Source organism: Macrobrachium nipponense, chromosome 23 (genome assembly GCF_015104395.2).
Source record: "Macrobrachium nipponense isolate FS-2020 chromosome 23, ASM1510439v2, whole genome shotgun sequence".
NCBI lineage: Eukaryota > Metazoa > Arthropoda > Malacostraca > Decapoda > Palaemonidae > Macrobrachium > Macrobrachium nipponense.
The window spans coordinates 9,413,197-9,431,836 of record NC_061090.1 but is presented as its reverse complement, the minus strand read 5'-3'; the positions used below and the strand labels follow the sequence as shown (position 1 = coordinate 9,431,836).

The window sequence follows — 18,640 nt, the reverse complement described above, 5'->3', positions numbered from 1 at the left end:
GCAAATTTCGCTTCTCTCCCTTTCTTACGAAGCGCAAAATGAATACCAGACAGCCACCTCTGCTCTCTACGCGAAACACGGAGAAACGGCAAACCAACAACTGCACGAAAAAAGGACAAACTGGGATTACATCTTTCTTTATAAGGACAACTTCGATTGGTTATTATTTGGTTCTTAGTGATTCTACGCCCATTATATATATATATATTATAATATATATATAATATATTACTATATAATTATGTATATATATTAATAAATTAATTATATATATAATATATATGAGATCGATAGAGAGAGAGAGAGAGAGAGAGAGAGAGAGAGAGAGAGAGAGAGGATTACCTCGTTGAGGCCCTTCCATTCTGATGGTATGCATTTTGACGGAACAATGACTACCCAACCCACGTACTTAAATGGATACAAAGTAGAATGGTCAATACTTTCAACGTAAACAAAATAGGATTTAAAACTTCTGTTTAAAAAGTATTCAGGAGTTAATATGTTTTGTTTGTTTGTTTGGTGTTTTTACGTTGCATGGAACCAGCGGTTTTTCGGCAACGGGACCAACGGCTTTACGAGACTTCCGAACCACGCCGAGAGTGAACTTCTGTCACCAGAAATACACATCTCACACCTCAATGGAATGCCCAAGAATCGAACCACGCCACTGAGGCGCATGAGTTAATATGTTTATAATCTACAAACATATTTAGATGAATAGTAAATGTTGTAATGCAGTGAATATACTTTAAATACTCACTTTACTTATGCACATATATTATGATGTATATTCAATATTACCATCTGTAAGATGTTCAAATGCATATTTCTTTATAAAAGAAAATTAAAAAATTGGCTACGTCTTAAGTTTCCTTTCTCCTTCTCTTTCTCTCCGCCAAAGCTGCGAATCACAGAGTTCTAGAAACAATTAGGTACTCGATTTGTTTGTATGGTGTTTTTTACGTTGCATGGAATCAGTGGTTAATCAGCAACGGGACCAACGGCTTTACGTGACTTCCGAACCACGTCGAGAGTGAACTTCTGTCACCAGAAATACATATTTCTCACACCTCAATGGAATAGGTGGCAGGCCAAGACCATACCGATCACGCCACTGAGGCGGTATTAGGTACTCAATTCACCGCTGGGGTCAACAGAAGCATACCGGACTCCAACGGACGGGCCCACTTGTTCCTCCTCGGCCGATTCCAGAATCCCACACGGCTCCTTCAAAGAAAGGCCAACGCTGACGCACTACTAATGAGCAGTACCCGCAACATCAGCAATAAAAACAATATCATACTTCCAAATCCAGGATACAATGTGAAGTGTCCCATTCTTCTTCTCTCCTTGCATTCCATTTTATCTATTCGTCTATCTACCTCGTAATCTGTTTGTGCATTTATTCATTATTCACCTTCACGACTTCGTACCATCCCCTTCCGAATGGGTTTGGGCTTATTCTGTTCTACCACCCAGAACCTGCAGCTATTCAAAAGGCAATATCAAAGCATTCACGGCCAGTTTAATTGCTGGACTGCTGCTATTCTACCACAGTCGGCGATTACTGAAGCTGAAACGCCAGATAATCCACTGAATCAATAAACTTCTCCCACCAACCCCCTTTCATTAACAAGTGTTCACAGCGCTGTTTTTGTAGGTCATGACGCGTACTGAAGGTGTTGTTGTTGTTGTTGTTGTTATATGAATTCTCTTTCGCTTGATAATTTTATAGTAATTATAGTTATTAACTGCAGTTAATTCTCTCATTAACTATAACAATCCTCGTTAGTAATGCTGTTATTTGGCGATTACAGCTATTGCTTGAACCCTTACTGTTATCTATCATGTCTATTCCTGTTGCTAATGCTGTTGAATATAGAACTGAACCGAATATAGAATTTAGGCCAAAGGCCAAGTACTTGGACCTATGAGGTAATTCAGCGCTGATACGGAAATTGACCGTAAAAGGTTTGAAAGGTGTAACAGGAAGACCTAGCAATTACACTATGAATACATTGCTAGGAGAGGATGGAAAGTTAGATGGAAGAAAGAGAAAATGATCAGAGGTACAGTAAAAGGAACGAAAGGGATTCAAGCTGGGGACCGAAGGCACGCTTCAAAGAACCTAAAGTAATGCTTACAGTGCACCGTGTGAGGTGCATTGACGACACTAACCCCCTACGGAGCTAATGCTAATGCTGTTAACAATTTTCATCGCCGCTGTTGCCGATGTTGCTATAATTATTACTGGCCTTGATGCTGTTATTAATTATAACAATTACCGCAGCTGATGCTGCTCGTAATTGTAATCGTTATTTCCGCTGAAGTTGCTGCTAATGCGATATTTCATAATCTTGTTAAAAGTCCAACCAATAATAATGACAACCACAACCGATGATAATAATAATAATAATAATAATAATAATAATAATAATAATAATAATAATAATAATAATAATAATAAATTTATCTACTGTAACTCATTGGTAAGTTTCATCATTATTTTGTTTGACGGCTTCTTTTTAACTTTGTCACGTATCATATGACGAAAATATATCAACAAGTTTATACTGGGAAGCCGTAAGTGAAAGATAAGGACAATCAACACGCTCTAAAGTGATGGCCACTGCAAATTGACGGAAATTCGAGAGACTTGCCGCCTTTTAAAAAGATTAGGCAAAACTTTCAAGAGTAAAAATATACTTCAGCCAGTTCCAAGCCCGGATAACACGGGAGGGTTATAAACGTTGGCTTAACCCATTACCGTCTGTTACTTCTTTCATATGAACACCATATCCTTTGGAATCTTGAATTTTGAGTCAATGGCCCTTGTGGGCTTGTTCCATCGGAATAGGGTTCATCATCTGAATTATAATAATAATAATAATAATAATAATAATAATAATAATAATAATAATAATAATAATAATAATAACGACTACGACTTGTAACCCTGGTGTTCCGCTTTATAAGTCACGCTCGACAAAGATAATATAAGAGGAGTTCAAGACGGAAGTCTCAAACCTAAGGACGTTATGTACCGTGGTGCCGAAGTTCGGATCAATTTTCCTTCGTCTTCCAATCTTGTACAGAAGCCAGAAGTGAGAGGCCGGCCCTAAATGGAAACCGGCAAAAATTATGCACTTTTGAGAGAGAGAGAGAGAGAGAGAGAGAGAGAGAGAGAGAGAGAGAGAGAGAGAGAGAGAGAGAGAGAGCAAATATAGCGAAGGAGTTTGATATATCTAGGATGAGAGCTACAATGTCAACTTTCCAAAGCAACATAACACTAGGCAGAGAGAGAGAGAGAGAGAGAGAGAGAGAAGAGAGAGAGAGAGAGAGAGAGACATCTTACGCTTCCACAAGTACGGGAAGCTTCAAGGATTGGCAATAAAACATTTGAAAGTCGCAAGGAAAATCTCTCTCAGAAATCTATTAAATAGTCCCTGTGTGTACGACATAGATTAAAAAAAGGCTGGAATAATGAATTGAACTGAATAGAAAGACAGACGTTTGCCGACTGACAAGAAAGTACTTTCAGGCTAAGAAGGAAAGAAATGTGTGGGAAGAAAATTCTGATGGCATGCTGTAATAAATAAATTCCGGTTAAAAATAGCATACTTCTCCAACCCCATTTACAACTTATATTTTTTCTATCTTCAAAAGTAAGCAGACGCTTAAATCGGCAATCCTGAATGAAAAACATACAATATAGTTTTAAGAAAAATTAAAAAGAAATTTACGAACGATTCCTAATACTGTAGCCAGCATCGTAACTCAAATTATGATTCACGGCAAGACAAGAAAGATAATCTAATTTCTTGAACGCTCCATCTTAATTACCGTTGATGTCTCGGTATGCTATCATACTGTCTCGCTGAATGAATTCATTCAATCCATCGCCTATCTTTTAAGCAATGCATATTGGTTTTATTGGGTATATGTAATGTGCATTGTGAGACTGGTTGCTTTGATGTTTAATGGATGTTGTTTTTTACTTATAGCTCGATGATTACAGTGGAAATAAAAGCCTCTTTTATTTCTAGTGTATTAATACCTTACACGAATGCGACTTTCTCTATCTTTTCCGACACGTTTACATGGGACGGACGGCGTGGTAATGTTAGAATGATTTATTCAGCTCGTGGAGACTGAAAAAATGCTATCTCTCCAAGAATGTTAAAAATCTTAAACATTGCATCAAAAGGTCAACCTCGTAACTAAGAAAGTAGGGACATCTTGTCCATACTCCTATTTATTTGTTTTCTATTTTATTATATTTCAGCGGGTACTGATTGTTTCTCCTCTGATGACGCCATGCATACGTTTCAGAAGGAGGTTTTCCTTAAAGGACTGACAGTACTCTGGCGTCATACTGAACCTTGTTTTGCACATCGAGATTTTGATTGTTTCGCAAAGTATTGTGATGCCACTGTTTGTAAAAGAGCTGCCGGACCCGGTTCAAGAACCCCTGCTACCGGCCTCTAGTAGATACGGCAGGACTCTACCGGTCGTAAGGTAATAAAAGTATCTCACCGGCGTTCAGGTAATACAACTCATTATTACCTTGGAGCATTAGAATTCAATCAATCGGCTTCCAGATACTCAATTACCTTATCTACCAGTACCCAGATGCTCGAGTATTCTTGGCTCCAAGATCTTCGACACACCAAACACCGACTTCCAGAACACGAGCAACTCATTTACCGGCCCCCATATACTCAAACCCATCTACCTGACTTGAACTGGTTCAGCTGCCGTTTCTAGGAACAACACAGCTTAAGTTTTCCGTTTTAAGGAAGAGCAGCACCTATCTGCAACATTCGAGGAGCAGACCACACCGATGCTAAATTTCCAACAGCTACAATTCTTAGATTAACGGCTGCTACCCAACAACAGCACCTTAATTACCAGTTTCCAGAAACTTCAGTACCTTAACTACCAGTGTCCTGGGAACTGCAAAAGCTTATTTACCGATATCCAGGAACTGCAAACTTAATCAGCGGTTTCCAGGAACTGCAGAACTCATTCACCAGTTTCCAAAACTTGGCTACCATGACTACCGGTTTCCAAGAATTTCAGCACATCATTTCCAAGTGTCGATGGATTTCAGCACCTCATTTCCCGGGTACCAAGAATTTCAGTCCTCCATCTCCCGGTTTCTTTGAAGTTCAGTACCCCATGTCCAGGATTCAAGGAACAGGAAAGGATGATTGTCTAGTTGATGTGGGAATACGTCTCCTTTCAACCCTGAAACTCCTTTCCCATACGTCCATTCAGCTACCTGCCAACTTCGGTGACCTTGGCATAAACAGATGTCCTGGTGGATGTCTTTTGTATTTCAATGAGGATGCCACCAGAGAACCATCCCTCTATTTTCGTCCAAGTTCAAGAGAAAGTTCCCGCAGGGGGTATCCATTAACTCAAGCAATTCTCTTCCACCCACGCGGTGGTTACGGGCGTTGTAACGTCATTTCACAATATAAACTACAATAAAATCACATTCCTTTTCAGCAACCGTGCCGAAAATAACACTGGAAAAAGATGCCGATCAACGCCATTCACTTACCAGTAGAAAACAGGTGTCAAAAATTACATGAGATGTGACGATAAACTAAACATCCAATCAAAAGAAAACCCTTTTCTAGTTACAACGCGGAAGCATATAACCAAGAAAGATGCCTGATCGCCATAGCATTGACTTTCCAGTTGGAGGCAGGCCTCCATTACCATAGGGGTCGTCACGCCAGATGACTCAATTAAATCAATATCAGAAAAAGGGTTGTAACGAAAGCACGTTTTATGTTATCTTCAAGTGTACAAAATTCAAGTCACGTACATTCCTTTAGGCACTTTAACATGACCACGAACATGTGTGCCTTCAATTTTGACATTGATACTGGCTACTTGGTGTGTTCTACAGTGTATAACAGTGTTATCTGCAAGAGCCCACTTTCATTTATACATACTGGTGGCAAGCTTTCCGTGTTTTCATCCAGAGAGAAGCTTTAGAAGGCCATAGACAAGCGAAACTACACATCTCCTGGACTTTCAAGGCAAAAATTTTCGCCAATTTCTCAATGTATTTCACAGAAGTCTGACGCCCACTGGAAGAAAGGAAAAATAACTTTACCCACCCGTCTCTTCTTTGAATCCGCTATATATAGTATTTACGTTTCTGTACATTTTCCAATTTGAAATACAAAAGATTACGGAATTTACATTTCAACTTGATTTCTTTACCCTAAACTTTACTTCCGATATAGTAGCCTTGAACATACGTGATCCGTTTCAAGCGAATCTCCCGTTAATAGTTCTAAGAGACACGAGACGGCAGAAAAGTAAACTTAGCCAATAAATTAGGAGAAAACTAGCCATCCCATCAATGGTTGTTGCATAATGGATCAAATGAGTTCTTCCAATATTAGACACAGATGATAATGCAATAACAAGGTTACAGGAGTACTCTGTCTATATACTGATAGAGAGAGAAAAATATAGTGATCTCAAGAAGATGCGAGTGTTGCAGAAGAATGGTGATTACAATACAGCTACTATTGTTGCTGCTCTTACAGCTAACAAAATAAGTCCGACAACATAAAAATGAATTCAGAAACTCCCTAAGTAAATAAAAATGATCACGTATTTTGATTACGGATAGCAAGGTGATACTAGGAACTTAGGATACCGAACGACAAAGTGCTCCCAGGGCTGAAGTTCATGATATAGACTACGTCTATGATGTAACATATATATATATATTATATATATATATATATATATATATATATATATATATATATATATATATATATATATATGTGTGTGTGTGTGTACACCGATTATGCCGCACGAGAAAGTTTGCAATCTTAGGACTATTTATACGGTAATATGCTCCCTTTCTAATCAAAAGATCTCAATGGGACTGTTTTATGCTGAAACCTGACTCCTAATGTTTGTTTCAAGTTTTGGAACGCTTGGCTTTTTTTGTTTTTTTTTTGGAGTGTAGGGCGTTAAGGCTAATATATACATGATAGTTTTATCCGGTCCTGCGACAAAACGGCGTTGCTTTTCCATTCCATGCATTATTTTTTGGGGATGACGTTTCTGCCCAGCTATTCCGGTGTCCCCAAACCTTGTGCAGGGAACTTACACGACAACGGCGTCCCGCACTGTTTCGACCTAAGCATTTCAGCAACATTTGCAGTTGCGCAACGATATATTTTTTTAGGTCAAAGAGTTAAACAGCCTAATCTTCGCAAATAGAATGCTGTTCAACAGCTTATTACCTGTCTCCTTTAATCTAAAAAAAAAAAGAAATATATGTATATTATCTATCTATATATATATATATATGGATATATATATAGTAGACATTTTTATGCGTTTTGAGCAAATTAATGTCGGTCATTGATTTAGTGGCCAAGAATCTCAGATCTGCATTTTCCGTGAACTTTATTGTAACTGGCGATACCGCTTCATGGTAGGGCACATGTACCAGTCCAAAGGAATAGTTTTCAGTTGAAATAACAGTCTGGGACCCACAGAATTTATATATATATATATATATTATATATATATATATATATATATCTATATATATAATATAATTAATTTTATATTATATAATGATATATATATATATATATATATATATATCTTATGTAATAATAAATAATTGTCTGGTGTCACCCCCCCCCCCAGACTGTATATTTCAACTGAAAACTATTCCTTTGGACTGGTACATGTGCCCAACCATGAGGCGGTATCACCAGTTACAGTAAAGTTCACGGAGAATGCAAATCTGAGATTCTCGGCCACTAAATCAATGACGACATTAATTTGCTCAAAACGATAAAAATGTCACTTACCTACATAAATAACAGACAAACTTAATGGATCTGAATATGTGAACCAAAACATTATATATAACTTAACTACGCAAATGCTTTTACAAGAATTACAACTCTTTCAAATGCGAAGAGATGTTTCCAACACCAGATCGTCCTTAAATTTTCACAAAATTTAGTTTTAAAATAGTATTCCTCGAGTGAAACAAAAGCGGAACCAAAACATGTAAGAGTTATATTACAACTAGTATGCCTGCCTCTTAGAAAGAAAAAAATGGTAATATTCCAGTAATTTTGCAATTACATGGTACTAATAACGTATCAATATATCATTTTACTCTACAATTTTGCTTGAGATTTTATTATGAATAATTGTGGCGTTATCACTTGTTATCATACATAAAAAAAATAAATTATAAATACAAGTTGCTTTCTGTGCAGTAGAATGGAAAAATATTTCAAACAGCTCCCCAGATAATCTTAGTCAGAAACATCAGTCAAACCACCACTACAAGGTTCCTACTATGGCTTACTATCATAGGCTACTATCACGGAATGCACGCAAATCATTTCCAATAACACTGCTCTCCTCCAGTTTGGCGCAAATCTCTTACATTTCAAGACGTTACTAAAGCCTTTAATAGACCGAGAAGGAGAAGGGCCACCAAAACCGCATGAATCCGACAGACGAAGTGTCGAGCACCACAGAGCACTTAGATATCTCCCCCAGCGAACCGACGGCCTCCGTACGGAATAGAAACGTTAAGTTTAGTGAGAATTTAGTATATATAATGATAATTTACGCTGGGTTTACTCGGCGCTGTTATAACCGCACGTGCAAAGCCGTTGGTTAGGGGTCATGAGGAACGCGGAAAGAAAGAAAAAAAAAAGAGCATGTGAGGAAAACGTGTTTTCACTTAGATCTAGTGACCCTCACTAACACCTTCGATTTGAAGGTGGTCAGATCACATCACACGTTTCTATGTATTTTAGTTTTAGTGACGCTCGTTAGCAATTTAATTTGAATGCGATCAAATTACTGTTGACCATCACTAACATCTAACAATTTTGATTTGGAGATGGTCAACACACCTACGTATTACAGTACTTCTAATAAACTTCGTTAGCATTGAATACAGTCAAATTATACCACACGCCCATACACAGCTAACCATTCCATTTCGAAAGGTGACAAATCACATCACTTGAAAAGGCTGAACTGTCGGAATTATCACTTTCACAGTTGAAAAATAAAAATACATATTTCACAGAGCACCAAATCAAGCACACAACCTTGGACTAGGCATACCCAAGATTTCGTCATTGTAGATTGGCAACAATTATTGTCGACTGAAAGCAACGGCATTTACCGCACTCTCCCTTTCTCTCTCATATACCTTCAACTTACGTAATATTAAAATACAGCTGTCTGCCTATATTACTGGAACACCTTTTTTAAACCAGTAAATTGTAAATAACAAATAGCTTTCCTCCCCGTAATTTTTCCGAGGTATAATGGGACATTTATAAGAGCACGTCTGCGTGGAAACAACATACGAATTTTTTCCCATTTGTCGTACAATAGTTTAACAAGACCCATGAAAGCAAGGCGAAGTTAAATCAGATGGACTGCCAAATAGCGTAAGATCAGGGTAAGAGCCTGAAAGCACTAAAGATAAAGGGTAACGAAAAGAACTTTATGGAAAAATATATAGCTATGTACAGGAACCTCTCGCCAACTTGATCAGTTGGCCTATCTGCACGAAAAGGCCAACTGATCAAGTTGGCGAAACCTTCCTGTACGTAGTAGCAATATACATACATACTATTGCGGACTTGGTTTCCATTTAAGATCACGAGAAAGTGATGATATCAAACAAGAACTTTTAGTGCCGTATGTAGCGTGCCTTGAGCGACATTAGACGTGTCTGCTAGTGTCAGCTAAGGGGATAAAACAGTTAAGATTGCTATCTGTAAATCTGAAGCTACTGAAAAGTACTGCAATGCTCAGCGTTACAAGCCGGTGAGATAAAAATCACCTTTAGTTGAGCTAATATGACATTAGGTCTAATGATCATCTAGCCCAAACGAATGCGAAAATTCAAAGCATTTCGGAAGCATATAGCATGAGAAAGAAAAACTGAATGATAACCCTAGATGCTCTTTCAGTGTCCCAATAAAATATTTTTATGTCATAATCTTGAAAAGACGACGTGTCCGTTGGTTGGAAGAGACTATAGGAGTACATCGTACATCAAGCCCCTCATGCCTTTCAACAACTAGCCACAGTTACAGGGAGCCTTATGGAGAAAGCCCGCGATGGCACAAGGCCTGCTGGAATCTGTATCTCTTGCGTTTACAGATCTAAAAGCGTAATTCTTACAGTATGGAGTTTCTACTTTGGTGTTATTTCACATGCTTAATGTGTACATAGTCTGAAAATGCGTCTTCTGTTTGCGCATATGAAACAGACAGCGTATACATATTCAGTTGTTAATAAAGGATGACTGTGACAATGCCTATCACACCTTGCTTTTTTCACATGGAGTTGGTAATATAATATATATATATATATATATATATATATATATATATATATATACATACAAATATATATATATATATATACATATATATATAATTGATGTATGTGTACGTATGTATGCATGCTTAGTGACACCTTCTTCCTGTCTGTACACCTTCAGAAAAAAAATTTGTAATAAAATAAAAAAGCCATTCTATAGACCTAAGCGGACCTTGAAGGACTACACACTCACAATCTATGAACTTGTTCGAGAATCGCGTTCAAAGCTTCACCTACTACAAGCCCCCTCCCCTCACCCCCTACCCAGAACCGGAGAGGCGTCACATCAGAACGTTTTCTGGCATGATTGAGCAACTTGCCGCCAAATTTTGCACCAGGTAACCAACATTTGCTCAGTACTACCGACAAAACCGAAAGTCGCGCATGCTCCTTAAGATGACGCCGAGCTTGCAAGAGCACGCGCAGCGTCATATGTGCTACGAGTTCTGGATTACTGGTGGAAAGATACTGAAAGATAGATTAACACAGCAACCTCCGTTGCTCTCTCAGAGTTCTAATGGCGTTGAAGTGACAGCTTTGATTCTTGGGCGGAAAAGCGTGATCCTCCTGATTGCTCTTTTGTGGCTTACTTAAGAACGCAAAGGATAACCAAGCAAAACGAAGTACAATAACAACATTAATTCATTAGAATGAATGTGACAGTGATCGTTATCTTGTTGAGCTTATGAGTCATTCTATTGTAGGGGAAATGGTCTAAATAACAAAGAAACTCAGTACTAATCACTGATAAATAATATAAAAAACAATCAGTAACATCAGGTAACCAGGAAATGGTAAATATAACAGCATACTACTTTAATCATTATTATTGTTTACATAAGTTATAAAAAAAAACTAAGATTTCACAAAGAAAAACAGCATCAAGGAAAATGGAGGTTGTTTACCGTCAGGTAAACAAATAAAACGTACGGCACAAAACAGTCTGTGACATAATGAATATTAATATATGAAAATTATGCTAATTCAAATAATTAAATGAGAAGAATAATCACACTGATTGATTAAACTAGACAACGGAATAACATAATCTACGTGAAGTTATTGGCTGAATTTTTTTTTGGGCAGTAGTATGTGATAATAATGATAAATCAAAATAATTCGTCAATAAAACAAAAGCGGTAAGTAGAAATTTACAAGATAAAACAAGAAAAATTAACTTGAAAAACAGTCGACAATACTAAAAATGTACATAACCTTAATAATATTTTCGTGTAAACGGAGAAATGCAACACAAAAAGCGTGAGAAAATGGCTAATAAACAAAGTTACTCATAAAATGTAAATACTATTGCATAATTTGCCAACCTTATCACTGAACACAATTGTCCGCAAACAGTCAACAAACTCCCATCTAAGAGCCGTTACCTTACTCAGAGGGATACCGATCACCACACAGCATCCCGCTACGGGAATATACATAACACAGAAAGAACTTCGATAAGGAAACGGAGCAAGGGAAGAGCGCCGCTCGAAGTGAAATACACTTTATAACCGAATGTAGCTTAGGCGGAATGTCTACGGAACATCTACGCCACAAATGGACAGACTTATACAGACCTGCATTGTAATGTAGGCCTAGTAATAATCCAAATCGCGTCTACTGTCACTATAATATAAAAATCACGGTTGTTCGTTGTACAGAACAAATCGACGACCACTAAAAAAAAATTGAAGATGTCACATCACCAGAAAATAGGTATCGGACTAGCAGATAACTAAAGCGATGAAATGTCATGAAGAAAACATTCAATGCACAACAAACAAAAGATGCTAGATCAAGACAGCAAGGGTAAAGACTACTATTCACAGGGCAGCCGATGAAACGTCTAAATCCAGAAAGTAACTACTTTACACACATACTAATATTACTTCAGGGACTGTGATAATAACATAGTCAAGTATTGGCATAAGCCGAAACTGAAAATATATGCCTATTTGTGAGTACTCAAAATTAGACCAACGATCACGTACAACCGTTGCTTTGAACCCAATTTTTTTGTAAATGAACCATAATAAACCTTAGAAGTCACCAATTACTAAACTCTATCCGAATCATTTACAAGCACTTGACAGAGATAAGCCTGCAGGTTTCTTTAGACAGACTCGTCCAGCACGATGGTTTTTACACCGTCCAGTCATTGCCACATGATACCAAACACAACAACAGGTTTCTTCAATCATTTCCTTCGGGATTCCGATGCTTACAATGGAGAGCGTGAGAGAGAGAGAGAAGAAAAATAAAAAGACTGGGAAACTGAGTAGTGGTCACTGGAGCCATTGCATTTGTGATACTGGTCCATGTGACCCGTAAAATCTATAAATTCCACGTGGGTGATTAACAGTCCAAATATCAATAGAATTAACTATTGTGGCAACGGATACATTATTAATCCCAGTAAATCAACACTTTCCGAACGGTCCGTAAACACTCACACAGATCAAATGCATAAATGAATAAGCAACACTTATATAAAAGAACACTTGTAAGCGAGTTTTGTTATTCTCCGAATGCTGACGATTGTAAAACTTTTTTTTTTTTTTTTCCGTTCACCACTGTTTTTCACGCCACCACTTATCACACCCTCACTTGTTATGCTGAAATTTCCACACAAAAATAATCTTTGATTATTACACATCAACACAGCACTTCAATGTGACTAATTCACGTTCCGTTGCGTATTTCATTTTCCATCCACGATTCTTTGAAGATGGGATAAACCACGTCGAGATAAACCATTGTAAAAACACTTAGGCCTAAACTACACACACACACACACAAATGTCGCGCCGTTGTAAATGATTTTTTAAAACCAATGAACCGGGAAAATGTGATACAACGTATAAGAGAATATTGAGAGAGAGAGAGAGAGAGAGAGAGAGAGAGAGAGAGAGAGAGGAGAGACGGGGGTGAGGGAAGAAAGGGGGTTTTAGTGCCACAAGTATCACAAAACGCAAGTGAAGGGTTCAAAACCAAATCTCTCCGTCTCTCTCTCTCTCTCTATCTATCGTTTTGTCTATTTGCCTTTCTTTCATTTGACCGGTCATAATCATAAAATATGAACGGAATCGAAATCTTTTATAAACGTCTACGATGATGTGATGGGTTCCATGCATTAAAAAAGAAATGCTGAAATAATAATCATCAGTTTTGGGGGCAGCAAGTATATATAGAGGGCGACTGTCAAAAAAAAAAAAAGAGGCAGACAGACAAGAGAGGAAAATCACGATGATGCTTTTGCTGTGGGTCATATAGGCCTACCTAATAGCAGAGTGGTGTTGCGTGACCATCGGAGTAACTCACGCCGTATAAGTCTTTTCTCGTGCAGACATCGCGGGGCCCCACACTCCGCCATGGTCACCGCCCAACTGGCTCTCCTCCGAGACTCCAGGTCCAAGCTACCAACCACACCGGGCCCGGCCCACCGCTTTCCTCCTGGCTGGGGCTTCTTCTTCTTCTTCTTCTTCTTCTTTTTCTTCTTTTTATTCTTCTTCTTCTTCCTCCCTCTCTGCCAGCGGGCCAATCCTAGTAGCTCTTACCTGGCCCACCTCTGCCGCTGGGGAGAGAGAGAGAGAGAGAAAGGGGGCCGTGCCAAGGGGGTAAGCCCCTTCTCTCTCTCTCTCTCTCTCTCTCTCTCTCTCTCTCTCTCGTCCGAAAATCCCTGCTCACCTGGTGGATGGGGTGGAGGGCTACCGCGGTGGACTAGGCTAATGTCCCCCTACTCGTCAATTTGACCCTGTTTCTTTCGCCCAAACGTCGTCAGCGCTAACGTCTGCATGCGAGAGTTCGTGCATGCGTTTAAGCGGGTGGTTGGTCGGGCGGTCCGGGACCAAATATGAATTTTATTTACAAAACATCTTGGCCGTTTTCCACTCCTTGCACAACTTCAGACACTAGGGGTAATACTTCATTGATTACTGTACTGAAATAGGAGAACATTTCTTTCAACAAGAAATGAAAGCATATCGTTGGGAGTATGCTTTTTCTAGACAAAGTTTCATTATGAAATATAATACATTTACAAAACTCCTCAACTCTATGTAGAACTACAATGAAGGATTTTACTTCATACAGGTAACCATTTTTAAGTTAGGACAATGCTGAATGGTGGATGACTGAAGTGCGGTGTGATACACGAAACTATAATATATACGTATGTATGATATATATATATATATATATATATATATATATATATATATATATATATATATATATATATATGTGTGTGTGTGTGTGTGTGTGTTTTAATTCAACAACGGTCATCAGTATTTTCATATCTTAACTGCTGAATCGTAATGAATCCTTATCAGAAAATTCCACAACAAGGCCGCTTCAAAACCCCCAGAAAAGACTTACTATAGTAGATTCACATCAACCGTGCATCCGATGTCTAGGTAAGACCCTTACGACGCTCCTGATTGGGTGTTGATAAGTCAATCACAGAGCTGGAAACACTCAGTCTCTCAAGAGAGTTCACATAGGCAGGATGTATTTTCCACCTCTCCTCACGATGCGTCTTTTAGGAGGGTTGGAACATACATCCTGCCTAAGTGAACTCTCGAGAGAGGCTGAGAGTTTCCAGCCCTGTGATTGCCTTATCAACAGCCAATCAAGAGCGTCGTAAGGGACTGGCCTAGACGTCAAATGCATGGTTGATGTGAACCTACTATAGCAGCAAGTCAAACCCGTTGCCCGCGCTGCGCTATTTACTCCCATTATTATTATTATTATTATTATTATTATTATTATTATTATTATTATTATTATTATTATTATTAGGTATTTACGCTACAACGTTACACATAAATATAAATTTCTGTACCAAGTGACTAAGATCATCGTAATTATCATGTAAATCGCGATTTTTGTGACAATATTTGGACTATCAGCAGTTGCAGCTATTATCATTATTATATCATTATTATTAGTATTTTGAAACTCCGGCCGCACGGCGGTTTTTCGTAATACATGTTCGTGGAACTATTACCTCAAATTAATAACAACCACTTACGGCAGTGTCAACACTCATGCTGACAGGCAAACGAATACTATCTCTCTCTCTCTCTCTCTCTCTTCTCTCTCTTCTCTCTCTCTCTCCTATTGGATCAAACAGAAAGAAAATTTCCTACATTACATTAAATGTTATTGTATACCTTCCCTCTAGTTCTATCATACTGGGACAAACAGGATGACCATTTCTTATTTTCCATAAATCATTAAATGTTATAGTATACCTTCGATTATGACACTATGCAAGAAAGGCGATTCTACACCAATATGAAACAAATCTACGGGAATTACATCGCACTTTTATCCCTTGTCAAACTTCTATCGGAAACTATCTGGATTCCGGTTAGACACGCAACCCCATTTTCTTAAAAAGTACATCATGGAGAACCTCACCGCGTGGTAAAACTAAAGATGATTTTTCTTATTTTTCGGAGTTATTCTTTGGGAAGACATTATTTGGCATGCACACATAAAATTGCCTTTCCACATAACAGAGAATATATTTATATTAGTTTAAAATGAGCTAACACGTATATAGAACAATCCAAAAAGGCCGTCATCTTGCATTATAAACGTCCAAAAGAGTAGAAAAAAGGAAATAAATAATACTGATAAAAAAAATGTATGATAAAAACCTTGTAAATAAAACAAACATAGGCACAGTAACAGCTTGGGCATTTATTACCGCATCTAACGTTAGTGTTTTTGGAAACACTAAGATTTTAAGTGTGATATAGCCGCAATTGTCCCCTATGACGCTAAATAAACATGTCGTGTTCAATTAAACGCAATATATTTATTCCTATGTGTGGAGCACAGACAGTCTGCGAGCCGTGGACTCGCGTTTGGCTACCACAAACTCTTCAAACAAGAAAATGCAGAGCAGTACAACATACTTCACATAAGCGCAATGCAAACGCGATATTTCTTAAATACTGCTGCCACTTTTTGACGGAAAAAGTACGAAAGTCTGTGCTTAAAAGAAAATGTAAGACTTGCAAATTGTGGATAAAAACGCCAAGGAGAGCTGTAGATAGTTTTTCCAAACTCACACTAATTATTGATTTACCTGTTCTTTGCTTTGTTTATTATTTGTAATTGTTTCCTCACTGTTTCCCTTATTTTCTTTCTTTAAAATGGGCACGTTATTTAGAGCGACCTTGTTTTGCTTACAAGCCTATGGTCTTGTAGGCTTATTCATTGCAATTGTTTGTGTTTTGCTAATAGCAATAAACAAGCTATTATTATCTAAAAGCGTTACCAAATCTAAAAAAGAAAAAATAAACACACACATTTGAATGATAGTAATTTATTTTGGTAGCGTGTTTAATAGCGTCACTAATAGATGTATGGACTCATAATGGTTACAACCTTATCTGTCTCAGTCCCCTAACAGATATATAACAAATATTATAGAAATATATAGACTCATGAGCGTCAAATTAGTATCTATCTCACTCAACTCACAGATATTATAGAGATATAGACTTATGAGCGTCAAATTAGTATATGTCTCAATCCACCAACGATATACAGACATATATAGACTCCTGAGCGTCAAAATAGTATCTATCTTAGTCCACTAACAGATATACAGATATATATAAACTCAAGAGCGTCAAATTAGTATCTCAGTCCACTAAGATATATAGTTATATATAGACTCATGAGCGTCAAATTAATATCTATCTCGGTCCACTAACAGACATATAGACATATATAGACTCGTGAGCGTCAAATTAGTATCTATTTTAGTCCATTAACAGATATATAGGCATATATAGACTCACGAGTGTCAAATTATTACCTATACTATAGACTCATGAGCGTCAAATCATTATCTATCTCAGTTGACTAACAGATAATAGACTCAAGAACGTTGCAACACTATCTACCTCAATCAACTAACTACCAGCTACGTGACATGCAGCTGAGGTCAACAGAGACACAGAAGATTAATGAAAGGGAGAGACGTAAGCCAGTCGTTCCACCTCGACCGCCGCCATCTTTAATCTTCTGGCTTACCCTGACTCGTCAACTGTAGTCTCGTATACAGCACACAGAGGGTGTATATATATAGACCACCCCTGGTGTGTACTCAAGTGTACATCGGTGTCCTTTAAGTACTGCAATTCCTTTATCGAAATTTATTTTACACATTCTCAGGCAAAGTTTATTTTCCAAGTTTGCGTGCGGATAGATGTGATTCAGAGTTCGCTGAATTTCGTTATTATAACCATTAGTATAGTGTAACATTGCTGCAGAAACAGGCGGCAGAATTTAAATAATAATATGTACATTATTTAAATGAGTATGTGACGTACATTTTTAGTTTTGGTTAATTAAATCCAGAATTCTCGTAAATAATCTTGGGCCATAAATAAAAGCAATTATCGGCAAAAGGAGTCACATTTTCAATAAATTCATATATAGGGCACCCATACGGTAAAAAAAAATTACGGTAACATGCTTTGCAGCTAAATTGGCATAAAAAAAATAAGCCTCGCTAAAAACACATTTCATCAAAGTTTCGCTTATATTTCAAGTACTTTCTTTATGGCGGACATTTTCTTACGGGAAAGTATAGCAATTTCCAATTTCGGCCATCTCAACTCCTCATTTAGACCCTTCAATTATTTTATTTCAAAGTTTTGTTACATTACAATAACTAAATATGATTCAGCATTAAAAGGACCTTAACAAAGATCATTCAAATATAAATTAAACAAGTTACAAGCAAGTTTGGAACGAGATATAACAATGCGTATTCTGTTGAGTTCCCCGTAAAATTAAAATCATTTTTGTAACCTTCTGTGATCATCATTAACGGTAGTTTTTGGTAATATTAACATTACAATAAAATTCCTACTATGTTAGTTGGATTCTAATTGAACAGATTCGCTAGAAGTCAAAATCGCACTCTTATTTCATGTCGGTCTGACATCTACCTACTATTTATGGGATCTATTTAGAATGAAACCTAATAATCCACCTGAAAAAATGAGCTAAACATTATATAACCAACAGCCTACCTTTTGTTTAAATTTACGTATATATATATATATATATATATATATATATATATATATATATATATATATATATGTATATATATCCCGACAATACTAAATGATGTGGATATAAAATTCCATGTAAGCCTTGGGGAGAATAGAAC

General features: G+C 37.4%; 1 protein-coding gene across 1 annotated transcript in view; it reads right to left on the bottom strand.

The window, feature by feature from the left end:
• LOC135195971 (mushroom body large-type Kenyon cell-specific protein 1-like) overlaps nt 1-13,896 on the bottom strand; it is a 605,977-nt gene extending 592,081 nt beyond the window's left edge. The window contains exon 1 of the mRNA XM_064222476.1: nt 13,714-13,896. Within this exon, the coding sequence (XP_064078546.1) occupies nt 13,714-13,807 (94 nt within the window). The 5' untranslated portion in view covers nt 13,808-13,896. The remainder of the gene's footprint in view (nt 1-13,713) is intronic.
• Between the last annotated feature and the right edge of the window lie 4,744 nt (nt 13,897-18,640).